The following is a 26,296-nucleotide window of genomic DNA, read 5'->3' on the forward strand; positions in this document are numbered from 1 at the left end:
ATAAACGCATGGCTTCCTAATTCGCGCTGGTCTTTCTTATCCTTGAATTTACACCGTTTGAAATTGCTGGTTCGATCCTACGAGTTCTCTGGTATTTTTACAATTATTCCGAATTCGAATTTCTCTACGTCAAGTATGCTCGAGCACCTAAAGGACACTACTTGGCATAGCAGCATTGAATCAATAATGAAATGTGTTAACAAAATATCGCTTTAAAGATCGTCCGAGATCCCGGCATTCGGCTCCAGTGTTCAGCGAAAACAATATTCCTTTGGAGTCTTTAGGTAAAAACTTAGATTTGCACTAGTTTCAAGGCGAGCGGATGAAATGAGCGAGCGGCATGATGAAATTAAAGAATCCTGATATAATAGCGCTGCACTCTCACAACGAATTGAAGAAGTACCATTCTGATGGTGAATACGAGGTGAAGAAGTAGTGACGAGCAGCGGTTCATGCAAAATAGACAACGGATAACTGACTCATGAGGCCCATTCTACCTTAGAATATAATTCATATAGGAGAAAGAAACAACGAATCCGAACCTTGCTGCCATGCGGCTTGCCCTCTCGTGGGAAAGGCTAAAGAATTACACCTCGACAGAAAAACAGGTGCTTGATTCAATGAGACGGTTTGACCTGAAACATCAACACCAGCAATTTTTTAACGCATCTCATGTCAAGCTTTATTTATGTTGTTATTCACTTGGATCTTTGACTACAAAGAGAAGAGAATCTGTTGTATGGGCAGCAATAATTCATGCATATGACCCTGCTCATGCAGGCTCTTTAGGTCCCATGTAATTCTGCACAGCCATTTTCGGTGGTGCAGGAGTCCAAAAGCTGCACTATTGCCTTCCAAGACGAATGACTGCCAACGACAAGAGTTCGATCTAAACACTTTGGGGACTTTTTCAGAGTTTACTGTTAGAAGTTCCCATGAAATCAATGAAAATGAAATATTTGTTACATTTAAGGTATTAAATCGACATATAAAAGTTGCGCATGAGAAGAGGGCACTCCACCGTGCGCTTATCTCAGTAATCTATCTTATTCAGACATAAATTTCTATCCGTAAGACGCAGCTCGGGATGGCCTTGCTACTTTTGCTCATTTCTGACTGGCGTTGAAGTTTATCTTAGTGGTAGCCATGCCTTAGCTTTTCATTATTCTTTATGATTCTATATTGAATTTTGAATTAATTATACTTCTCACGTGGAAACTTATGCCGATTTCTTGGTTAGATGTACGCGGCCTATTATGGTCACAAAGATTGGAGCAGCGAGTTGGATGATCGAAACCCTCAACCAGTTGTAATACGAGTAATAATGGGTCAGGTGACCGCGGGTGGTTAAAAATCGGCGTCATACCAACAAGGGTTGATCAGAGCTGCCACAATTACATTATTATTATAATCAAGCCGCGTACATCAGAACAGTGAAACAGGCTAAGATGAAATTTTTTTTATTTTTCGCTACCCTTTCCCTTTGAGGAAAAGGGTAGCGTTAAATACGAGTATTAAAAGAGAAACTAGCTACCGGTACGGTTGTATTTTCATCTCTTAAATGTCCAATGTCTTCGATGGCTTTGGGCTCCGATGAAAATTTCCATTACTAATCCGATGTTTGACGTTCTCATAAGTTTTCCAATGTGGATACACGATAATAATTGATGATTCAATTTCATTATTTTTCATTGGTTGCGAGACTTGGCTTTTTGGAAAATATGAAGCGATTTTAGCTTTATCCTTGTACAAGTAAAATGAGAACACCACCAAGTTAAACAATTATTTTTTATTCGAACTAACGAACTCGGAGTAGAATTTGATGGTTAAGTTCGAGTAATCTCCTTCCGCTAGACGATCCTTAGTAATGCGGTGCTCAAGCTTGGCATCACGTATTCCCGCCTCATGTGACCGGACAACAGAAATATTTTCTATCTTAAAGTCATCTCTTGATTGGTGGATAGCTTTGCACGGAGGCGTATATAAGCTGCGGCCACAGACATTTTCCTAATTAAAATCCCGGCCGGAGTACCGAGAACATCTTCCGTCCAAACAGAAGTTAGTAAACAGATAGACATAATTTCTGTATAGTAAAATAGTTGTATAAGTTTTTCAGTCCTGGTTGAGAAACAAATTATTCCAATCATGCTGCAGTTAGTGCATCGTTTAATTTGAGAAAGTGACCTCTAGAAGCACGTTGTGATTTTTAATAAATTTTTTTAGATAATGCACTATAGCTTATATTGCCTATATTAATCTCACCAAGAGAGTTCATTAGCTTTATCGTTGTATCCTTTGAAATTCAAGATTAATGCTTTTCTTTTATTGTGTCCGCGTATAACGTTCAATTGCTTAAACCGTTTATTCTTTGAAATCAAATTGAACGCTTCTTCCCCATGGAGCTCATTATTGAATATAATTTTATTATTTTTCCCCAAACATCGTACCCAGACTGAAGAAACTCGCGATGAGTGTCACCTTGCGTCTACTGCTGGTGCTTGGCATCGTGTCTACCGCGGTTGCCCTGCCTCCTCGTAAGTCAAATTTACATCAAGAAATATAAACAAATGTCAATTGACTTTATGATTATATTCAACAATCTTTGGCATTGCACTTGCGTCTTATCAGGCACTTGATTTTTAGAATGCTGAAGATATATTCAGTGTGTTCTTATATTAGAATTTCCGTTACTGATTATTTAATATTATGAAGCGAATTCGTACAAACAGCGTATATCTTAGTTCGGATAAAAGCTTATAACCTAATTTATTCCGCCGCCGCAGCCGAGCCGCTGTCTGCCGCCGCCGCCGCGACCACCACAAAGCCCCCCGGCATCCCCCCGGCGGTGGTGGACCTGATCTCGTCCCGCCTCGACGCCCTTGCGACCGGCGCTGTCCCAGGGGCGCCACCCGCCGCTTTTGTTCCTCCTGGCAAGCCAACTGCTGTACCAGCTCCTGGAATGCCACCTGCCGTAGCAAAGCTGGTTAAAAGCATGCTCAAGAGCTATGCTGTGCCAACTGTGGCTTGAATGAGGATTAAGTTAGCGTCTGCTGTTCCATCTGTAACTTTAGACTCGCCAGTTATAATGTATTTGTTTTAAAAATTAAACCAGCTTTTTCTAATTTAGCTGAGTATTGGTGTGCTAGATATTCTTTCCCTAAATTTTAACCTCTAAATTTGCATGCGTCAAATGTTTCCAATTAGTACTTATTACTGAATTTAAAAAAGAGTAATTTATTATTTCGTTCTATATACTGGATTAAATTTATAATAAACTTTCATGAACTTTTTTACCCCAGTACATTCAAATCGATAGTTGTTGTCCTTATTGGCCTTTAAAATTGACGATTATTGAATAGGGGGTTAAAACGAGGCATCATTATCAATTATCTGCCGACGTATTATTTGAAATCAACACGTGAAGAAAGTATATTATGCAGTGAGCGCAAATCAATCTAATTGTTATCATTTACTTATCTAAACCTTAAAATTCTTGTGCTTGGTTGCGGGTGTGAAACTCATTGCTGCCATCATCAAGCACTCATTTCTTTGGAACTATAAAAGTTACTGACAAATATTCTTTTCTTATCCAAGTCCATCATAAAAAATGTCATTGAAAAAGAATGATCTGGAAAAACTTTTATCAATGAGAAAAAAGTATTCTATTCGACTTAGGGACGTCTTGTGGCAGGTGCAAATTATTCATTTTGAAGGATTGAGAATTTACACACTTGTGAAAGAACATGCTAACGAATGCATCCCGATCTACGTGTTCACAAATAACAAATATTTATATAATCAGGTTTGCTTAAATCTTAAATCACCTAAAATTTATAAAACTAAAAAAATACTAGTGAAATTCGCCGTATTTTTCTTTTTCATAGGAGTAAAACTAGGAGCGTATATTGCAAGTTGATTTCGGGCTTAATTTATCTACAAAAAATATCTGCAGCGCAAAAATATTTTCAGAAAGAAAATATTCGCGAAAAAGTAAGAAACTTATCAAATTAAATGGCCAAAGTTTGAACGAAAGGACGAAAATTCTTGAAATTTCTTCTTAGTACTGAAATTGTTTAATTTTTTCTTAGTACTGAAATTGTTTGCTTTTATAGCCTTTCGTAAGAAATGTAATAGACTTTAAAAGTTTTAAATAAATATAACAAATCAGTTTGAGTAAAGGAAATACCGTATAACGGAATAATGATTCACAGAAAAAGTTGGATTCCGTCTTGATACCGAGAATATGACTAAGTTATTCTTCAACTACTGTTTTTACAATTTTTGTGTATTATTCCAATAAAAGCAGCCATATTTCTAAAGTTAAATTCATTGAGATATTTGAATATTGGTTGAAAATACCGTAGACTGTGACATCATCAATTTTGGTTAAGACTATGAACATCAAAGATTTAAAGTACACGATTTTCCAATAAACGCTTTAGTCTTCAGATGAGTTACTATTAAAATGGTCTTTACACTACACCTCTACAAATCATACAGATTTTCGACTAAATCCTTTCGATTCTATGAGAATCGAAGAGGTTGCATATAAAATTAGTCATAAAAATTCATTCGTAGCTTAATAAACTTGGAAAATTGCAGAGAAGACAAGTTGCAAACCATTATTTATTTACACTTAATCTTTGAAGTACTTTCTGCAAGTTAAAGTCAAACGAAAACATTTTAAATGTATTATGCAAATACCAAAAATATTAGGTATGATATTTAAGCAATATCGCACTCTTCTATCCAATTGAATAGCCTAGGGCCAAATAATGGCTGCAGATAAAATCACCCTATTTATCTTCAAGTTTTTCATGCCCAATATACAAAAATTTATAAATTTTCATCGTTTTTCTGAATAACACCTAAGGTGCATACATCAATTAATAGAAGTAAATGGAGCCTTGGTCGTACCACTGCACCATGTGGCCTTTGTCTTTAGTTCCAATACATTAAAATAAACTTAGACTATATAGAGAGATTGATTTTCGAGCTGCTCAGCACTTTTACTGGTATAAACTAATTTTTAGAAAAGCCTAGGTATTTCTCTAATGTTTGTTTGATTGACTGATTGAATTTTTATTCACAAAGGATCTCTAGTTACAATTCAATAGAAAAAAAGAAAAACATTTATAAAATAATAGAGACATCCAAGTGAATGCCCATAAGCAGATAAGCCTCGCAGGCAACAGAGGTGATTTAAAACTCTATTCCAATGATAAGGCAAAGAAGTTAAGACCAACAGAAAGTTTCTAAATTAAACACATAAAGAAGCCTCAAGAAAACTGATAACGGGATGTCACTAAAACTAAGCGTAACAAAGCAATATCAATATAACAGTGATTAAAGGGACCGCCCTAGCATACGAAAACTTCAACAGTTATTATCCGATTGTCATGAAACTTCACATACATACGTAAAATGTAAAAAAAACATTTTGCTCTTATGAATTTTTCGAAAAAATTGATAGAAAACGTGAAATTCATAGAAAACGGCTAAAAAGGGGTACTTTAGAAAATCTATCTCCTCCCACAAATATCATCCTACAACATCGAGACACGTATCAATCGATTCGTAAAGACCATATCTATTGACACCATGATTGGCTGCTTAATGCCAGGCCTTCCTTTGTGGAGTGACCAGCGCGTCATTTATCCTCGTATAGTTTTGTTAAGGGACCTAAAACCCGCCTCCCTTTGAGGAGCTGTCACAAAGTCATTTTTCGACGTACAGGGACGATACTTATACGGTTCGATGCGCAAGAAAACAGCCTTTAAGATGAGATAAGAAACAGAAAAACTCAAAATTTTCAAATTTTAGCTAGGCGGTCCCCTTAAAGACGGGTAAAAACTTGAAATATAGAGTCAAAAAGATTCAGAACCTGCATGACAAACGAAGTCAAATTAATACTGGCTAAGAATAAATTTACGGAATTTCATTTTTAAAAGTAATTTGGAACAATCTTTTTTAAAATCTTCATGCGATTCATTAAAATATTTGACGCAGTTAAAAACAGTACCGCTTTTTCTACTTCCAGACGAAACGCTGGCAAGTTAAATCCTACTCCCCTGGTATTATGGGAATGTTGAGGGACGAGAGAGGCGAAGGCAGACTAAAAAAGACGATCATCATGGTAAAGTGCCCTACGCATGAATTTTAAAAGCTCAAATTTATACATATCGTCAAGTTTCACGATTTTTGACTGCTTATATAATTCGCTAGTGCGAGTCAAAGGGATACTATTGGATTAATTAAATGCTATTAGAACTAATCTGCTTAATTAAAATAAAATTAATTAGAACTAATTAAATGTTTAGAACTAATCGGCTATTAAATTTTGCCCAGCTATTCATGAAACTTTGAATTTATAGTCTCAGTGAAAGAAAAAGCACGCAAAAGTTTTTAGCGAATGATTTTTTCCTCCTTTTTCGACTATGAATTGTGTTAGCTTAAAATATATTGCAGGTAATTTATTATTAATTAAATGACACCCTAATCTAGCGGTATCGTCACATTTTGGACAAAAATATTTCATGGAGCTACACAAATTTTGAATTTATTTTATATTTCTTCTTCTTTTGAGTATGAATCAATAAAATAAAAAAAAAAATTACGTCGGAAGCATTTTTAAAATGAAGCTTCACAGGAAAACTTTATGAAATTCAGCCATTATTTGTTGTTGAACTTTAAGAATTTTGTACTTCGGCAGCTAAATAACTGCGCATGCTAAGCTTCACGCCATGCCTGACATGATAATACTTAGAATAAGTTAGGAAACCATCTAAAACAACTGCATCGGAGACCTGCCGGATGTCATTAGATGAAATTAGGCACCAAATTTTAACACTTTTATTAAATTCTGTTTGAAATTGTTTTCGTGACTGACGTACAGACCTAATCCTCATTAAAATGTAGACAAATTATGGCATATTTTACAACTTTGCTGGATAATAGGTACATATAAAATCTCTGAATATATTTGTTCGAATGCGTCACTTTTTTGGGTTAATTAAATTTGTACGCAATTTTATGGAAATCTTTACCGAATGATGATGGGATTTTATTTGTGTTGAATATTGTCTAGGAAAGAACACTTTTATGTGTTTTATACATGAAACCTTCAAAGGTTATGAGTTCATGTCTAAAATACCGATAGTTTGTGTGTTTGCCTTCCATATATTAACAATTTCTGACGATAAATTACTACTTCATTCGTTAAATATCAAGGAACATTATTTTTCTGAGAAGACCAATACCATACATCTGAACAGAACGGACTGGTAATAAATATATCTCAAAGTCATTTTTGAGATACTTTTTAGCGCATTTCCTCATTTATGGGAAAAAGGCACTATTGTGCTCATCATGTCCGTCCGTCCGTCTGTCCGTCCGTCCGTCTGTCTGTCTGTCTGTCTGTCTGTCTGTCTGTCTGTCTGTCCGTCCGTGACTTCACGTTTTCGTCGACGAGAAAATGCGCTCTCTGTCACTCACTGCAGTGAGTACTGAGTTATATTTTTAAGGTTATGACATCGTTATAATCAAACCAGTTGCTGATTTAGCTACTATTCGAAGAACATATTACAAGCTAAATCCCGCGCAATAACTCACTGTACCCATTCGTCCACAAAGCTGTAAAGTCGACGTCTCTCGATTAAAGCACGCATCGCTTTTCTGGACGTCAGATCAACGTCTAGACAAACTTTTGCACACGGTGAACGTCAAAACCGTCACGTACTCTGACTACGACGTTCCTGCTCTGACTTCATTGTCACTCCGACGATCAAAGTGTAAGGAGACCCTGCATTTCAGCATACGCCACGTTTGAAATATTTCCATAATTTCGTTCGTTTTCATTTGAGTCTTGATTGTCATAAAAAAATCGTTCCTCGTTACATTAAATCAATAAATATGGTAACGACGACATTTGTTTAGAAGCTCGACAAAACCCGATGAACATTTTCAAAACCCGATGAACATTTTCCAGCTAGGTATTTTGATTGAAAAAATTAGAGGTGAGCCCGATTACAGGATTAGAGAGCTATAGTATAAAGGAATTTTTATTAAATTGCTGATACAAAATCTATTTTTTCTAACGATTTTACATTTCAAGTTGGTTACAGTTTGTAATTTGATTGCTCTCCGCTTGTCTGCTTTGAAATGCTATCACAATAACTATACTTCCAGAAAAAATTAAAATTATCTCTTAAAAAGCCTCAACACCATTGCCTGTTTTTCCAGGTGTTTGTTCTCAACTGATCAATTTATGGGAAATTTATGGATTATTATCAAGAATTTCCCCGTTGAATTTGACGCGCTCCTTCGATAAAAATTATATTTTAAAGATCATTCATGTAATATTTAATAATTAATTTTTGCAAGATTATGTCATTCAGTCGTAAAATTGAAGAAAATACAATAGTCTTCACCAATAAAGCTATAACTGAGTGCCCTCAAACCTCTGCCCTGCTGTTACTCCGTTATCGCCATCTTCGAGAAAATAACCGAACTTTTTACTATTCTCATTCAGATTTTTTTCGGCAGGTAAGCCCGAAATGCTGCTCGTGTGGCGGGTAGCCTGCGTGGCTCTGGGGGTGGTCATTGGCTATCACATCTCTGCTTGCAGCGGCCAGAGCGTCTCTGCGGCGCAAGTTCCAGCCACAACCAGTGTGAAAGGTGACGTAATAGTAACCTTATACAGTTTTGATTAACGTTAATTGTCGCAAGAGCTCGTTTAAATTCAAGATATTTCTTTATAGCGCATTTTCACAATTATGAAAAAAGGCGCTACTGTGCTCGTTATGTCCGTCTGTCCGTCGATCTGTCCGTGACTTCACATTTTCGTCGACGAGAAAATACGCTCTCTGTCACTCACTGCAGTGAGTACTGAGTTATATTTTTGAAATATTAATATATCGGAAAATTATTCAATATAATGAAGCCCAATCGCGATATAAGGTTAACTCATGTTTACATCGTTTGATTGGATACAATTTTTTTGCAGTTTTCAAGTTAGAAGAAATTCGTGCTATTACGTCTGCATTTACATTAGTTTTTATTTACAAATTAAAACATTCTTCTGATTGACGGCCTCGTCAGTGAGCTCTGACGTTACAATTCATTCATTGGATTTTCATTCAATAAATGTCCAATCGCACTTGAGAATTTTAAATCCTTTTTTTGTGTAAGTGAGTAACTTATGTATGAAGAGACAAGATTGCATGAACAATTCTATAAATGTGTATCCAAAAATTATCCCCCATTTGACAAGATAAAATTTTCATCCGGACATAATTCATCAAATCATCGGCTTCTAATATTCAGAAATATTTTTCTATGCAACCATCAAAGTGAACTTTGCCATCTTTGAAAGTCAATTCATGATCTTGTGCAAGAGCCTGCACCATCGCCTTTAATATCCAATAGAAATAAATAACTGCACTAAATAAACAACCCAGTAATCATCGGCGGACTCTTGCACCACCGATTATGAATTTCATGATCCCTTCCATCCTGACGCAGGCACGGCCGAGTGCGCCGATGTACCGGCGCAGGAGTGCGGAGTTCGGCGATCCAAGTGTCTGCCGGTAGCTACGTTGATGCAGGCTGCTGGAGGCCCCGTGGGCGGAGTGTTCACCTGTGCCACGCAGCTCGCCATCCCCAAGACCCAGATCATCCCAGCTATAGGTGATATATATTCCTGCTCTATATGTCTACGTCTGAAGATAAACCTGTACACTAAACTTAATATTTGGCAGTTCATTAATTGGGTACCGTGCTACAAAGTAGTTAGCTCCAATCATTGTAGTATTAACATTGTGGTAATATATTATAAACATATTTAGGTACCGTGCTATAAAGTAGTCAACTCCAATCATTGTAACAATAACATTGTGGTCATAATATTATTAATATATTTGGGTACCGTGCTACAAATTACAGTCATCTCCAATAATTGTAGTATTAACATTGTTGGAATAATATTTTTTCTGTGCCTCAGGGCCAGCGTTCAGTTCGGGTCACCCAGAGAGCATCGTAGAGCGCGTGAGCAACGACTCGGCTGTTGTAATGCGCATGCGCCGGTGTCTGCTCACAAATGCAGGGCTGGTGCGTAATGTTACAACCTTGATATTATTGCTTATCAGTCACCAACGCGGGGCTGGTGCGTAATATTATAGCCTTGATATTATTGCTTATCAGTCACCAACGCAGGGCTTGTGCGTAATATTATAGCCTTGATATTATTGCTTATCAGACGTATTATTGCTTATTGCTTATCAGTCTGATGGTGCGTAATATTACAACCTTGTTATTATTGCTTATCAGTCGCTAACGTGGGGCTTGTGCGTAATATTATAAGACTTGATATTATTATTATTGCTTATGAGTCACCATTGCTGATGCGCAATATTATAGTATTGATATTATCGATAACTATAAGATATCCGGTTTCGAGTGATGCTTGAAGAGACCTAATTATTTGAAGATAAGGAAAAATCCGAATAAACAATGCTACTCCAGTTTGGCCTAATTAGAAAAGATTCCGATTTTTTTACTTCTGCTGTGCCTAGAAAATCTACACCAGAACGATCGATGCCATCCATCCTAATGTCACTCACACATATTCATCAAGAATCACTCGAAATTAAGCATTTAAATTCCAATGTGAATTATTCGTAGTTGGGTCTCAACGACACAATCAACCGCGAGGCGCTGGCCGGCAAGGCACAAGCGAAGCTCAGCTACAACCCTCCCCTCGCTGCCACCGTCGCCGCCGCCGTCAGGAGCTGCCCTGAGCCCCCTGAACTGAAGGTGCGTAGCGTCCAGCAGAGCCTATACTTTCAGTTAAAGTTAAGAGATCGTAAGTTCATCAGCCAATCATTGACGGCCTTTCAAGTAAAATCCACCAATCATAGACAAGAAAATAGAGCGTAAGTGCTTACGTTCACTTAGCGAGCTTTGAAAGTATGGCCCCAGCAGAGCCTATACAATATTTTCAGAAAAAGTTAAGAGATCGTAAGTTCATAAGCCAATCATTGACGGCCTTTCAAGTAAAATCCACCAATCATAGACAAGAAAATAGAGCGTAAGTACTTACGTTCACTTAGCGAGCTTTGAAAGTATGGCCCCAGATTGGCTTTGGATTTGCAGTTATAGTTTATAACACTTTGTAAGTGAACCTAAAAATGTATATTACCAGGTTTGGACAAGTGGAAATCATGCTGAAAAGTCGTTGACAGATTTTTATAATGTACACTATATATATCCTTAGAAAATTTTAGAAACTAGTTATCACTCCTGCGAATTGATAGGACTTCCAGATTTACATTCAGTAAGGCCTGATGGCGTGTTAAGAATTACTTTTCATTTAAGGATCATTAAGTCAATCTCATACCTTACAGCTAATACTGAAAATATTATGGATGAAAACGCAGACAAAAGCTTTCAATAGAGAGTATTAAATACATAAAAATAGAGGTTGACTATTAGGATGAAACAGAAATCATATTATAATGATCTGTGTTCCAGTACAACGAGTTACTGACGTGCGCCATGCAGAGGTGCATCAATTCTGTATCGGTGGCCGCCTTCGCTTTCCCGCCACCTGGTCAGAAGGAATCTGCCAAGAAATGCTCCAAGAAGAAGGGTTGCAAAAAACACTAGCTCATTTTAGACAAGATCTAATTTTTTCAAATTTCGCTTTTTCAATAATTTCAAGCCTTCCAAGTAATTTTTTCTTCAGACTTATCATTGCAACGTTTGTAGTTATTGACACGTTGCAATATTAATTATTCTAAATATTGCTTACGAAAGTCTTTTACGTCTAAGTTGCATATGCATTACATTGTTTGATAAAATCTATAGAAGGAAGTGGAGCCACGAATCAATTAGATTAATGTGTATAACTAGGGATAAAATTTCACAAGAGTGTGGTAATAGGCAACTCACCTTCTGCTTTCAAAACCGCCTAACAGAAACGGTGGAGCTCGTGTGGCAGAATTCGGTTCGACAACCTTATTTGTCAAAGGCCATATCATCACTGATCGGCGAGATCACTCTCGAGCACTTACTGCCCTAAGCACTTCTGTTAATTGTTAACAATTAGATTAAAGTTATTTCATCAAGCGGTTATCTCGCGGTTGAAAAAATCTAGTCGCGTCATTCGAAAAGTATTATATAATATAATCCACGCCCACGCTGGAGGAAGTTCAATGTCAAAGGCGGAACTTAATGCAGTTAATTTGCAATAAGTCAGAAAATATCATAAATATTCCAGATTCAGGTAATAATACCAGATAAAATATACCAATACCAGACATCGTCTCAAAATACCAGATTTGTGAAATCTTGTATGAAAAAATAGCAGTTGGCAACGCTGTCGTGCAGTGCGGTGGGCATCGCAATTTACTGTGAGGGCATAACATTGGTACTCGCTCTATTGACATTTTCTCCCCTTTTTGTTCTTGATTTTATGTGGTGGAAACGACAGTTTTCTTTGGTGCAATTCTCTCTATTCATGATACTCCAGCACAGCGTAGGATGATAAGAGGCAATCGCTACCTCTTTTGCACCCTCTGGGATGACCGCTTCCATAGTCAAAGAATTTATAGCACATTCTAGGGTATGAGAATGTGCATCCTTCACCATTCTTCCCGTATTCACATTTCTTTTGAAGGCATTTCCAGCCAATTCCTTTCTCAAAGCGCGGCCTACCTGAGTGTACATTAACTTCTTGGGAGGAGGGTAAGGTTGTAAAGGAGGATGGCAAACCGATGTCCAAATCCAGACTTTTGAAGGCAGTGGTATAGGTGGTAGGGTTGGGAGAAACGTCGCACTGCAGAGGAGGGAAATGAACCTTTTATAGATGTTCTTATATTGACCACTTTTTTAGTCATATGGCTTCGGATGTCCATGCGATATTGCCGGATCCACTCTGTATTGCGGAATAGTAGCTCGATAGGATCACTCGACCTGCGCCACCATACGGGACTGTGTACTATGCACGGAATGTGTACTGTTCACGGAATACTTGAATATTTTTAGATAGGTTCAATATCGTTGCGTTTTATTGTGACCTGTAATATATTAGTGTGATGTCAACATGTATAGCTATAAATGTAAAGAGGTCTTTCTAGTTTTTATGATACAGTTTTAGGCATGACCCATTGTGTACGTTTAGTGTCTGTAAAAGTTTTATCTCATACAGAGAGACCTCCGAAGTCTTGACCCAACTTCAACTCACAAACACTCTGTTTATCTTATCGTCGTAGGATGAATGAAAGTTTTGTGTTAAATCGTCCTTATTCCCTTGTATTCTGCAAGAAATGTAACGATCCATGGCTGGATTATTAGTGATAGTATATAGGCTCACGTTACGCTCAGTGGGAGTGGCTCCGTGACAAAACTACACTGTCATAGAGCAATGTCACACTGCACTGTCACAATACAATGTCACACTACTATGTCACACTACTCTGTCGCACTACTCTGTCACACTACACTGTCACACTGCACTGCAATCCTGCATTGCGATACTGCACTGTAACAACACAGCCTAACTGCGCTGCCTCATGATGACCCTGAAGGGCTTGGGGATGATAATCATGCGCTCGGCAGGGTCGCGTTGAGTGCTCAGTACCTCGCCCTCGGGGGCCTCGAACATGAAGGTTTGCAGCAGCGCGCTGCCGAACAGGAACATCGTCTGCCGGGCCAAGTTCTCTCCGGGGCACACGCGCCGACCTGTGCAGATGTGACATTATATTACGGGGATACTAACATATAATAAAATGCGAGACGATTTTACGGGGATACTAATATATGAATGTGACATTATTTTACGGGCACTCTAACTTATACATACAAATATGATATTATTTCGCGGGGATAGTAATATATAAATACAAAAGCGACACTATTTTACGAGGATACTAACTTATACATACATATATGACATTATTGCACGGGGATACTAAGATATGCGATGCCATTTTTCGGGAGACTAATAGATACATTCATTATTTTGCGGGGACACTATTATATACATATATGTGCGACATTATTTTAAGGGGAGACTAACTTATACATGCATATGCGACCCTATTTTACGGGGATACTAACATATATAGAAACAAATGCAACAGTATATAACGGGGATACTAACATATTCATACAAATGTGACTCTATTTTACGGGTATTCTAACTTATACATTCATATATGACATTATTTTGCGGATATACTTATATATAAATAAAATTTTGACACTATTTTACGGGGATACTAACTTATACATACAAACGTGACATTATTTTGCGGGGATACTAATATATAAATACAAATGACACTATTTTACGGGGATACTAACTTATATATACAAATACGTCATTATTTTGAGGGGATACTAATAAATAAATACAAATGCGAAACTATTTTACGGGGACACTTCATATAACATTTCGTTGCTGTTATACGAGAGTTGTACCTAAATAAGTAAGGTCTTTCGATAACGCATTATTTTCCTAGATAAGGTATCATGAGTGAAATGATACCGTACGGTATCAGTACGGTGCGAAAATTTCGATCCTACTTGATGATGCGGAGCATAAATATTTCTTTTACGTTACATATACATTGCATGAAAATTCATGATATCGACAGAGTAGTCAGCTAAAATTAACTCGGAAGTAATTTAACTGATGACTTACAGGGAGATATAGATTCAGCAATACGAATAAATATTTTTAGACTGTACATCGAAATCAAGAGATTTTGAATGGGCCTGAAAATATAGAATAAGAATAAATTAGGGTTTCATGATGTGACAGCACACGCATTTTTCATCACAGCCTTAAAACAAAAATGATAAAATCTAAATAAAAAAAAAATAAAAAATGATAATTAATAACTAAGACATTAAAGCTAGTTCAATAATCTTGCATCAAGAAGTACTGATTATTAATGATGCTTGATAGGTACATCAAAAAGCCAATTGAAATTGGCTCTAGCAAGTTATTAAAATCTGTTGTTGAGACTGCACTTCACGTAAGATGTTGCGAGGGCAGAAGCTTGCTTTGGCTGCAGCAAGTCGCACGACGTTAGTTGAGCTCAAATTTGAACACTTACCTTTACTAAACTTAGTATTGATTTCTGGTTCAAAGTTAATATGCTAGTACTGAAAATAGGGAACTTTCATTATAAATGTATACTCAGAAAACGTCAGCTGATGACATTGGAGCAGCAAACAACAACTTCATCAGAACGTTATCTTCACAGCAGACTCACTTATTAGATATGAATGAGGTTAGAATACCAGAAATGACAGAAATTAAATTACACTACAAAAATTACGAGTATAATAAGATTCACACCAGCACTAAAATTTGAATTCTTTTACACCAAAACCCCAAGCATAAGCCTTCTCACCAATCGAGAAAGGGATGAAGCCGTTTTTCTTGGGACAGAATTTGCCGTTTTCGTCCAAGAAGTGCGGAGGATAGAACTCGTCGGGACGCTGCCAGACCTGCGGGTCCCCGTGACAGCTGCCCGCGTGTCCCATTAGCACCGTGCCCTATGTGGTGGGGTCTTTTGTTTACATCGGGGCTCAAACTATTATGATTCTTACTAGAGGGTAAGAAATCTTAATTTTTTTCTTAGTTTACCATGAGTACGACCACTCATTGTATGACATTTTTTTTTTGTTCCTAAGACGAAGGATTTCATTTTCCATTCTGAATAAAGCCCATCAATTGAATGCAGGAAAAATTGATTCTGTATGATCACTAAGTTTCAGATTCGCCAATTTAAAAAGTTTCTGTACTAATTCATTCAAAATCCATAAAAAGACTTGAATTTCTCGACGTGATTCGATAATTTATCGAACATTAAATTAACTTAGAACAGTCATTGAAGACACACTAAACCTGTTAAAATAAAGCTAAATTTCTGTCAAATAAAGCTCCAGACTGTCATAAAATTTTAAGACAGAATATTAAAGACAAAGTATCAAAGAGAAAATAACGAAGACAGAATATCAGAGACATAATATAAATTACGTAATATCAAAGACAGATTACCTTGGGTACATGGAAGCCGTTCACTTCGATGTCTTGGGTAGCGCAGTGCGGGACCAGCAGCGGCACAACGGAGACGAGTCGCTCCACCTCGTACAGCGTAGCCTCCAAATAGCTCAGGCTGAAATGCAAAGAACAGTTCTGAACGTTGCTAATTGTAAATGGTGATAAAGATGAAAAGTTTTAGTGATGTTTTGTAACGGAAATTTAATGTGTTCTTGATGAATACAGGAAATAATGTTCCTCTGTTAAAAATAATGGTGGAAATGTTTACTAAAACCTCGCCACGAGAGCAATGTTCTTATTACTTACAAGTATGTAAATGGAACGCTTTGTAGCGGCTATGTAGATACGTTTCCTCAAGTTACCCCCACGACTCATTTTTTAAGATTGTTTCTAGCTTATTTTAATTTAGCGGAGTTACCCATCAACTCTAACTCAATATTATTATTTATGTTATTGCCTTAAGCATCACTATTGATTATCAACTGCAATTGGAATACTGTTAAATATGGATTCGCTATATGTTTATAATATTAGCACCGACCTAGGGTATTGCAACATAAGTAACTCCAGTAGTCATAATTATTTGCACATCTGTAATACATTGCGTAACCTGTGCTACAGACCTAGTTCCAGTTAATTAGGAGAACTGCTATTGTCTTTCATTCCCCCTATGTGCTATGTGTAGTATTGTGTACTATTGTGTTTCATTCCCACATAGTACCGTGTGTTAAACAACTTGTCTCTGTATTATCACCCCGTTTACAAAATACGTTATCTGGGCAGCTGCGTGTTACTTATCCCTCACCACCTTAGTCATGTAAACCGGTCCGACACTTCAGCGAATTCGCCTGCGAGCTCGAATGGAAAACCTAACTTAATTTTCAACTCTGGCACGCATAACTCCGTCAATAATGGACGGATTTTCTTCAAATTTGAAATATAAGTAGATAATATCAGTACGCTGCGGAGGGTATTTTTTTCAAATTTTTTCATCAATAATTTTTTTTAATACGGAAAATCTAACTTAATTTTCAACTCTGGCACGCATAACTCCGTCAATAATGGACGGATTTTTTTCAAATTTGAAATATAAGTAGATAATATCAGTACGCTGCGGAGGGTATTTTTTCAGATTTTTACGTCAATTACTTTTTGTTAATGCCACAAAATACTGAAACTTGACCTGACTAGGACCTAACCTGCGAGGTGAACATGAAATTAGGTTTTCGGTGATAATAAAAAAGTAATGAATGTAAAAATTTGAAAAAAATACCCTCCGCAGCGTAAAAAAAATTATCGATGAAAAAATTTGAAAAAAATACCCTCCGCAGCGTACTGATATTATCTACTTATATTTCAAATTTGAATAAAATCCGTTCATAATTGAAGGAGTTATGCGTGCCAGAGTTGAAAATTAAGTTAGGTTTTCCGTATTAAAAAAAATTATCGATGAAAAAATTTGAAAAAAATACTCTCCGCAGCGTACTGATATTATCTAATTATATTTCAAATTTGAATAAAATCCGTTCATAATTGAAGGAGTTATGCGTGCCAGAGTTGAAAATTAAGTTAGGTTTTCCGTATTAAAAAAATTATCGATGAAAAAATTTGAAAAAAATACTCTCCGCAGCGTACTGATATTATCTACTTATATTTCAAATTTGAATAAAATCCGTTCATAATTGAAGGAGTTATGAGTGCCAGAGTTGAAAATGAAGTTCGAGCTCGCAGGCGAGTTCGCACGCGAGTTCGCTGAAGTGTCGAATCGGTGTCATGTAACCCGATCCTCAGGGGGAGAGCTTAATATATGAGCTCTGACAAGATATTAAAGTATTGTAAACAAACATAGATTCCTGCAAAAATTAAATCGTACCTAGGCCTGTCGTCGAGACCGGGGAGCCTGTCTCGTGGCACGACGCTGTCGATCTCGGCCTGGATTTTCCTCTGAATTTCTGGATGCTTGATCATGTAGAGGATGAGCCAGCGCAGTGTAATGGACGTGATCTCGGATGCGGCCGTGAAAATGTCACCCAAGCTTACCATCAGATTCTCCTCTAAACGAAATAAGTAAAAATTTTGCATAATTTAGAATTATAAAAAATTGTAAATTCTGAATATATTATAAAAAATAATTCTAAATTTTCACTATAGGACTACAAATATTGTGAATATATCAGGAGAACTTCATTCCTCAAATCGTCGAGAGATGAACAGTTGTGTTCGCGCAAGATGAACAGTTGTGTGTGAACAGTTGTGTTCGCGCAATCAAGCTGGTAGAAAGATGCATCGCAAGAATGACTGCAGCCAAATTGACGTAAAATCTAAGTGAATGTGAACGTCTTCCTTCGCTCCATCGGGCGAGTTCTGTAACATGGCATTTATCTTCTACCATAAAAAACTCTGTTAACATGTCGTCCTTTTTTATGCTGTGAAACATCAATTATCTGCTATCCCACAAAACTCGACCCACATGTTTTGTTGCTATACATTTTAAAATATTCCTAATCCATTCTTATCTTTGAATGAAGAAACAATTACTTACCGGTGAATATAGCGCTGCCGGCATTCTTTTCCAGCTGCATTTCGATGAGGAACGCGTCGATGTAATCGCGAGGATTGTTGACATCGAGGCTCTCCTTGTGCTCCTTTATGCATTTCTAAAAACATATGCGTGTTAAAAATGAAACAAATAACAATTTTAAAATTTACAAACAGATCGAAGGATTGATGCCCTCAATTGACAATCAGTTTCCTGGCCGATGGAGCTCCATGCCGATGGATCTCCTTATTGTTATAGGGGTCGGGGCTTTCAAAAAGCTTCGTAAAGATTTTTACATTGATATGAACCTTTTTACAGATATGAACCTTTTCGAAAATTCATGGGTAAACATTCAAACAGAGGGTAAACACAAGTCGGACAACTTCTACAAAGGACTTACAGGACTTGATTTTGCATGAATATAACTCTATTGATATACCCATCATTCAGAATTTGATTTGTAGCATGCCTAGGAGAATGGAAGAAGTTCTTCGTAGTAGGAGCCTGCACTGCATATTGATACCTTGGGAAAATTTGCCATACTTCACATTTTTTCTGCGGGATTGCGTTCTTGTTGACGTTTTCTTTAGTTTTCAAGTTAAAAAATACAAATTTGACGTTTCCTGATTTTATTTTAGACCTCATAATTGAACAATTAAAAAATATCACGTGCGACTAAAGTTTTGGCCACGACCGTAAATACGCCAACCAAAAAGTGAGTAATGGTTGAGTAGTGTCAACTGAACAAAATGTATGATACACTCAATCCACTCATATATGAATAATGCATAATCCCACCTTCATGTGGCTCATAAGAATATCGCAGTCCTCCATATATTTTGTTACGCCGAGCTTCTCCATGACGAAACGCGGTGTTATGGGAAGCAGGAATGGGAATGTGTCGAAAATGACAACGTTGCCCTGGAAATCGTGGAAAATGTCGACCACCACTTGCTGGAACTCCAAAGCCTTCTCATCGTCCAAGTCGTGTCGCTTTCCTGCAATATAATGAGTTAGTTTTAATTTAAAATGTCATTATTACGGTCGAATTTTCCTAAAAATTGATTACACGTTTCTTCCTCCAAATTTTACAGGCATTAAATTGTATATGACTAGTCATGTTCTTCCATTCATCGTAGTTAGTAAGTTGCACACATCTGACAACACTCAACAAAATAGCCTAATAAGCTTCTTCGAAGAATCTTTGCACGAGGTAATCTTCAGCATGAATCGTAATTATCTTTTCAGGAAATGGATACCTGCGCAGAGTTCCCAGATGATGTTGAGTATAGCGATGGATAAAGACCTCGGTACTTCGGTCGCAACGTCGGTTACTTTTTTGAAGTTTTCGACAAGATTGTGCGCTTCCAAAGCGATGCGCGACTCCAGAGATGACCTGCCCATGCCCATGTCGCGCAGATGGCGGATTGTGAAGCGGCGACCGCCGTGCCAGATCTCCCCGACCGAGTTTGCTAGACCTTAATGGGTAAACTCAATGAAATATTTTTTTGCTCGCACACCTTTTACCTATTTCGCTTAATTATTGGTGATAAATACAGGAAAAAATTATGTATCTTAACAGGTAAACTCAATGAAATACATATTTTTTTGCTCGCACACCTTCTACCTTTTTCGCTTAATTATTGGTGATAAATACAGGAAAAATTATGTATCTTAACAGGTAAACTCAATGAAATACATATTTTTTGCTCGCACACCTTTTATCTTTTTCACCTAAGTATTGGTGATAAATACAGGAAAAATTATGTATCCGACTTAGAAGGATTCGATCAAAATATTTTTCATCCTTTTCATGATATTTCATCAAATGATTATTTTATTTATAACATAGCTCGGACAATAACTAAACTTGTTCGGGAGAATAAAAGCGATAGTTCATTTGCTAAACATAAAGAAATGACATAAGGGACCTATATGATATCGGCGGAAAATATAATTGTTAATAAACCAGTTAATTTGCGCATTATGAGTTTTTATCTTAGAAACAATTATTCCATTTGATTGCATCAGACACAAAAAGGGAGTGGCTTTGCGATTAAATTTCTTAAAGCCATTAATGTATTTACAACATCCTCTACTCTTCTCACTCTCAGGGTTCAAGTGAGACTATCAACGTTCCACTCATATGCTATGTGCACCACCTTGTAGACCCATCACTCACACATGGCTCACTAATCGGAAGTTAAAATATCATACTACATATACAGGAAAAGAGTGTAACTTTAGATATTTTTACGCCCCTTTTCTAGAATATAAAACCTTATTTGGGCAAAACAAATCAGCTTAAATTTAATCTTGGAAGTGGAATTCAACGCTGTTGATCGGTATACATGTTGACAAAAATTGGCAACGTTCGTTTGCTGCGATGTTTCTGACGTTTCCTTGAATAATAATATAATAATAATAATATATAATAGCGGTTTCAGCGTTTATTAGGCCGTAGGCCTGTCGCCGATTCTTAACATCGCAGAACATTCACAGCATTTTGCGGTCTCGAACTCGCAACGCACTGCTACAATTCTGCTGTGCTTAACCGCCCGGCCTCCTCGCCGATTCTGACCAGAAACTGGCGCACAGAGCTGGGATTGAACCTGCGCCTCTCTGCGCCAATCTTTGTACTCTGAACTTTAACCACTGGGCCACCCTGCTGTGATGTAAAATAAATTTTCTCTCGCATGAAGGGCCTTTTGCCAAATGAAGAGTAATTTTAATTGTTCATTTTGAAATTTCCACCATTATTCAGCTCCTCGCTACGTTTCGAGCTAAAATTTTCAAATGTCAATGCCTAACTTCAAGTTTTCATTCACTTACCTAAATTCTTGTAGCAGGAGAAAATAAGTAAGCTGTAGAAGCTTGGCCGTCCCTGAGCATCGGGATGGTTGTAGACTTTTTTGATGGTATCAAAGTCGCACAAGACCACGAATGTTGCTGTGCCAATCTTCCATCTGAACAAAATTTCATGAGGAATGATTTAGTGCGGTGTATCACCTTCTATCCAGAAAATGAATATGTTTTGTTGTGAATATAATGACGCACCTTTTAAACCATAGCTATTTGGACATGGCGACTTTCATTTCTCTGAGTTATACATTGATCTAGGTAACAGTTTTACTCGATCCGATATTTGTAAATATTATTCATCACGCGAATATTTTAGTAATAACAAGAACTGGAAGGAAGTACATTAAAATAGCATTGGTTAGTAGGGAATGCGGAACAGAGAGAATAGAATATAATTTTTTTGAGGCCCCAAACTTTGAAACACACACGAGCGGTAGGCCGCTTGCACGGTATTCGTATCCACGATTGAACTAAAATTAGTTCAAACACGGTCGTATCAGCCGCTGATCAGGAGCTCTTAATAGGAATATAGGAACGATTTCTTAGCCCCACCACCGTGACTCTCAGGCAGACGCACTCAAAGAATTAAGTGAGACATTTTCTAATTAGAGATGAACTTTTTGACCTTGTTCGAGTCCTGACCTAGCTTGGTCCGGTAGAATGGCGTATTAGCGTTACGTGTTGAAAGTGTGTCACTATTTGGACAATACGAACCATTAATTTCTTAGAGTGTACACAAAGTTTTGTGGCTGGTGGGTGGTTGCTCACGAATAATACTCTTCTGATTGCTATTTGACTGGCCACTTAACCACGCACGTATTTGCACACTCAGCCGCTAACGGCTCCATTACACGGATTACAGTTACAACTGTTGAGACTTATGATAGTGTTTGGGATAATAGTCATAATAAATGTGTTATCCTATCATAAAACACGATATTTTTCGAAGGAATTTGTATTGTTGTTATTATTTTAAGAAGAGAATAAAAGAATTTTATCTACTCACGTGAATACATCGCCATGTTTCTTGCGTAGTTTTTTTATTGTCTCGTCCATAGGCTCATCGCTGGGGGGTAAATGGCCTAAGATTGGCCACCCCCACTCTCCTGAAATGCGTAAAAATGCTAATTGCATTTATTATCAAACTTTCCTACTTTTTCCTGACCTCGTGAAGATAATTTTTAAACATCCACGTGCACATCAGACGAATTTCACAGTTTCCTAGGAGTAGATACAGTGGGAAATATGGATGGGTCTGGGTGACCCACTTAGATGAGTAAACCGCGTCAAAATAGCGATGCACTTTTTTTACTCACTTGCCCCATTTGTTAATTGCCCCATTTTATTATTGGCCGTTAAATTTTCTGGTATGACTCACTTGTGGCGTTGCCCAGATGCTCCCTACGTATCCGTGCTACGGGAGGAGTCAGAAGCGAATTAACGCTACAATATACGTAAGTTACCCAGAAATTTAAAGGGCCAATAATAGGTCCGTATGAACCACAAATGGGGCAAGTGAGTCAAAAAAAAGTGCGTGGCTGTTTGAACGCGGTTAATTGACTCATCTAAGTGCGTCATCTAGACCCACCAATTGTGCTCAGTGTAAATTAACAGGAGTATGCTTGATTAGTGCTAATATAGAGCATATGAAAGGCATAAGAGCGTGGATTAAAATGGTGAAAAACAATCGGTATTTTGGCACTCAAATACCTAATGAACATACGTAATTAATTAATGCAGTCCTATCATATTTTTTTCGTATTTTTCTAGCAAAGGAATTGCTTTACATACTTCACAGCAATTACACTGTAAGTCATACAAGGACTGCACACTTCTAACAATGTTCATGCCTAATACCTAATATGCTGGTAGTTTTAGTAATGAAAGTCCTTGAAATACTACACCATGATAATATTTAAACTATAACATTATTATATTAAATTTTATTACAATCGGGGGCACGTTACAAGTGGCTATTATAGCCAAATAATATAGCCAAATAAATAATAAAATAATATATATTATATTATTTTATTATATTATATTAAATTGCATTATTGTACACCTACAGTAGTATTATATTATAAAGAGCATAAGACGAGACAGCTCTCACCAGGCGGCATGGAGAACCTTTTCCTGACGCGCGCGGCCAGCCAGAGGCCCAGCAGCAGCGTTGCTAGAAGCGCTGCAGAGATCATCTGAAATATAATGTTATGCTGAAATATTTAACGCAAATTTTATTTAAGAATAATAGTAATGACAAACTGACTGAGTGCACATCTCATACGAGCTGAACATTTATATGCACTGTTCCACAAATAAAAGTTTAATAGAAGTTATTTAAATGTTACAATTTTAAAAACTTTGTTTTTGAGAAAACGATTGAACCCGTTTCAATCCGCCCCATGTTTCTTAATTTTCATTAATCTTGAATCTTGTATCCCCCAGGCAGTTGAAGTGATTAATTTGTGTCATTTATTCTTAATTTTTAAAATTTAATTTGTTTTCCCGGTATGAATAAATTTGTGAAGCGCAAACTTGGTGTCTGTTTGTACATTTCGAGAGGCTGGTTCAGCGCTATGGCCCTGATAGCATCGTTGAAGCTCCGAGTATGAACATCTTCAAAAACCGACTAGACGAAGCTATGCAGGAGCATATGTTCAGTCTTAAAATGCCTAGCAAGTTACGGACCAGGCAATAAGTCCAGCAGCTATCTCAATCAATCGTCAGTTATGGAAAGATCGGGTTCCAAAGGCCGGATCCCTTGTGAATCAAGTCACGAAAAGTTCAAGAATCGGCAACAGGCCATGGGCCTATGTCTTCAACGCCGACACTTCTATTCTATTCTATTCTATAGGATTTCTTCACTAGTCAGGTTCCTCGTATCTTCAGTGGTAAATGAGATGAAAGGCAAAGATGTTTGTTCAATTCCTGCAATTAATTTGCGGTCGAGTTCAGTTTTTTGTACAATATGTAGATTCTGTAGAGTAATAGTTTTTTTTTCAATATAAAATGTTAGCTACTGAAATAAATTGATCTTACGACTCGTATTTCAGACATATGTATTTGTATTAGCTTTCTTGATGCAGATTTTTATTGTCAATAAATCAGCTTAAGACAAATATACTATATTAATTAACTCAACTCCCTAATATCTTTTACAAACGCTGGAAGCCCATAGGAAATGTTGAAACTTCAAGATCATAAATACCTCACAACATCACAGTACTTTAATTCTGTGTTTCTACTTGTAATCTCTACCCACAAGTTTGCAATCTCTACCCACAAAATACTGTACTGTACTCTCAGTTTGTTAATGAAAACCGCCTTACCATGGTCAGAAAAACAACTTGTAATGTTTGATAACCACGTAATAACTATGTAGGTTTTTCAATACCGCCAGAAAGTTTTCATTTCCTTTCCTTCACAAAAAAAGATCGTTTCTACTGAAGGTTTGTGACATAAGTGCTGTGGTGACTCGAGTGGCATTACCTTGAGCTGAAAACCGTCCGTTTCTTAAATCCACCTCCTTGACGCAAGTTTTGTTCGTTAGATTCACCAATAAGCATTTACCAAACGATTTTTCTATTTGCTATAATTCTTCGCTTCTTTGCATCAAACAGTACACTATCTCAGATAACCTAAGTCTTCGCTCGGTTTGATAAGAACAATGAATATAAAAGTGCATCTTTAACGAAGAAAAAGATAGTACACATGATAGTGCTTGTAACGCCATTTAGACTTTACTCAACTCTTATCAAACGTAGCTGATACGTTTAATAAAAGAACTATTTTGTTGAAGTACCCAGCTGCATTGGCATGAATGGATGGGCTTGATGCACACAGCAGGTGCATGTGTCGTGATGTGTGCCGCAATGATCAGCGTAAATTAAGGAACAGCTTAAACTGAGCTAATCAATGACGAGAGAGATTCTGCTGCAGCATTGCTAATAAACACTACACAAATTTATCCGTAGAAAACAGGGTAAAATAAGCTAAGAAAACTATCAACTGTGACGTTGAAATTGGAAAATAAATTAATTTCAATTTTTCAGGAATATAGCTGTTGGATACAAAGTTGCTTTTATAGCGTAGACAAAATTTTTAAACATTATCATGCGTAAAATTGACACACGGTTGCAGCATATAAATAATATATAAATGGCAGTGAGCTACCCAAGAATCTAATTCTCATTAATGAAAATTATTAACATTATCGAAAATCAAATAACTCCCAGTAATAGTGAATAATATTTTCGTTATTTACAATCAAAAGTTTACTAAATATTTTGTGTTACGTCAAATCTAAACAACGTTGGTAACTGACCTTGTGCAGACACGGAGCAACCGACTACTAACAACCGCACTGCGCTGCTCCTTGCAGCCGACTGCCGCGGAGTGCCGCCATCGGCGCCATGTGTGGCATATTTATGTGCGCATTTATCTACTGATAACATATTTACGTAAGAACTTTCTCTTATTTACGTAAGAACTTTCTCAAGGACAAATTTTTATTATTGATTCTTTCATTTAACAAATTTATTCTAATTGTTGATTAACTGTTCCCATTTGGTGATTTAAAATGATGATATGATAAAATTATGCCGTCCGACTCATACTTCTCTACGCCCTTTATCTTTAAAGAATTAATACATTTTTCTGTTAACTGTTGCTAATTGAGTCGTCAAATATCAAAAAGCAATAAATAATTAATGTTCATTTTTTTAATGTGACGGAAAATAAACACGTCAAACTTATGAAAATAATTCGTTCGAATTTTGTTTAACAAATTGACACCTAAAAATATTTTTCCTCTATTT

General features: G+C 36.9%; 3 protein-coding genes across 3 annotated transcripts; 2 read left to right on the forward strand and 1 right to left on the reverse strand.

Moving 5' to 3' along the window:
* Positions 1 to 2,024: 2,024 nt before the first annotated feature.
* On the forward strand, positions 2,025 to 3,575 carry LOC108680206 (YLP motif-containing protein 1-like). Its single transcript, XM_018168979.2, has 3 exons — positions 2,025 to 2,058; positions 2,452 to 2,534; positions 2,784 to 3,575. The coding sequence occupies exons 2-3, from the start codon at positions 2,468 to 2,470 to the stop codon at positions 3,026 to 3,028; spliced, it is 312 nt and encodes a 103-aa protein (XP_018024468.1). The 5' UTR covers positions 2,025 to 2,058; positions 2,452 to 2,467; the 3' UTR covers positions 3,029 to 3,575.
* A 4,219-nt stretch (positions 3,576 to 7,794) lies between these two features.
* Positions 7,795 to 13,289, forward strand: LOC108680202. The gene is made up of 6 exons (XM_018168976.2): positions 7,795 to 8,015; positions 8,545 to 8,676; positions 9,523 to 9,687; positions 10,001 to 10,107; positions 10,681 to 10,812; positions 11,530 to 13,289. The coding sequence occupies exons 1-6, from the start codon at positions 7,973 to 7,975 to the stop codon at positions 11,662 to 11,664; spliced, it is 714 nt and encodes a 237-aa protein (XP_018024465.2). The 5' UTR covers positions 7,795 to 7,972; the 3' UTR covers positions 11,665 to 13,289.
* Positions 13,290 to 13,295: 6 nt separating this feature from the next.
* LOC108680212 (cytochrome P450 2L1) lies at positions 13,296 to 25,867 on the reverse strand. Its single transcript, XM_018168993.2, has 11 exons — positions 25,804 to 25,867; positions 23,590 to 23,674; positions 22,483 to 22,582; positions 21,447 to 21,580; positions 19,874 to 20,092; positions 19,413 to 19,612; positions 18,618 to 18,732; positions 17,949 to 18,129; positions 16,073 to 16,190; positions 15,423 to 15,567; positions 13,296 to 13,740 (listed from the first exon to the last, which is right to left on the reverse strand). The coding sequence occupies exons 2-11, from the start codon at positions 23,672 to 23,674 to the stop codon at positions 13,556 to 13,558; spliced, it is 1,482 nt and encodes a 493-aa protein (XP_018024482.1). The 5' UTR covers positions 25,804 to 25,867; the 3' UTR covers positions 13,296 to 13,555.
* Positions 25,868 to 26,296: the final 429 nt, after the last annotated feature.

The sequence above is a fragment of the Hyalella azteca genome, unplaced genomic scaffold, assembly GCF_000764305.2.
Source record: "Hyalella azteca isolate HAZT.00-mixed unplaced genomic scaffold, Hazt_2.0.2 contig11575, whole genome shotgun sequence".
Classification (NCBI taxonomy): domain Eukaryota; kingdom Metazoa; phylum Arthropoda; class Malacostraca; order Amphipoda; family Hyalellidae; genus Hyalella; species Hyalella azteca.

Excerpts from the sequence above, each read along its gene's own strand:
- LOC108680206 (XM_018168979.2), top strand. The coding sequence starts at position 2,468 with ATGAGTGTCACCTTGCGTCTACTGCTGGTGCTTGGCATCGTGTCTACC. Across the intron at positions 2,535-2,783 it reads CGCGGTTGCCCTGCCTCCTC|CCGAGCCGCTGTCTGCCGCC; the intron begins GTAAGTCAAATT and ends CCGCCGCCGCAG.
- LOC108680202 (XM_018168976.2), top strand. The coding sequence starts at position 7,973 with ATGAACATTTTCCAGCTAGGTATTTTGATTGAAAAAATTAGAG. Across the intron at positions 8,016-8,544 it reads TTTGATTGAAAAAATTAGAG|GTAAGCCCGAAATGCTGCTC; the intron begins GTGAGCCCGATT and ends TTTTTTCGGCAG. Across the intron at positions 10,108-10,680 it reads TGCTCACAAATGCAGGGCTG|TTGGGTCTCAACGACACAAT; the intron begins GTGCGTAATGTT and ends AATTATTCGTAG.
- LOC108680212 (XM_018168993.2), bottom strand. The coding sequence starts at position 23,674 with ATGATCTCTGCAGCGCTTCTAGCAACGCTGCTGCTGGGCCTCTGGCTG. Across the intron at positions 18,130-18,617 it reads CGGCAGCGCTATATTCACCG|AGGAGAATCTGATGGTAAGC; the intron begins GTAAGTAATTGT and ends TATTTCGTTTAG. Across the intron at positions 16,191-17,948 it reads GGTCTCGACGACAGGCCTAG|CCTGAGCTATTTGGAGGCTA; the intron begins GTACGATTTAAT and ends TTTGCATTTCAG.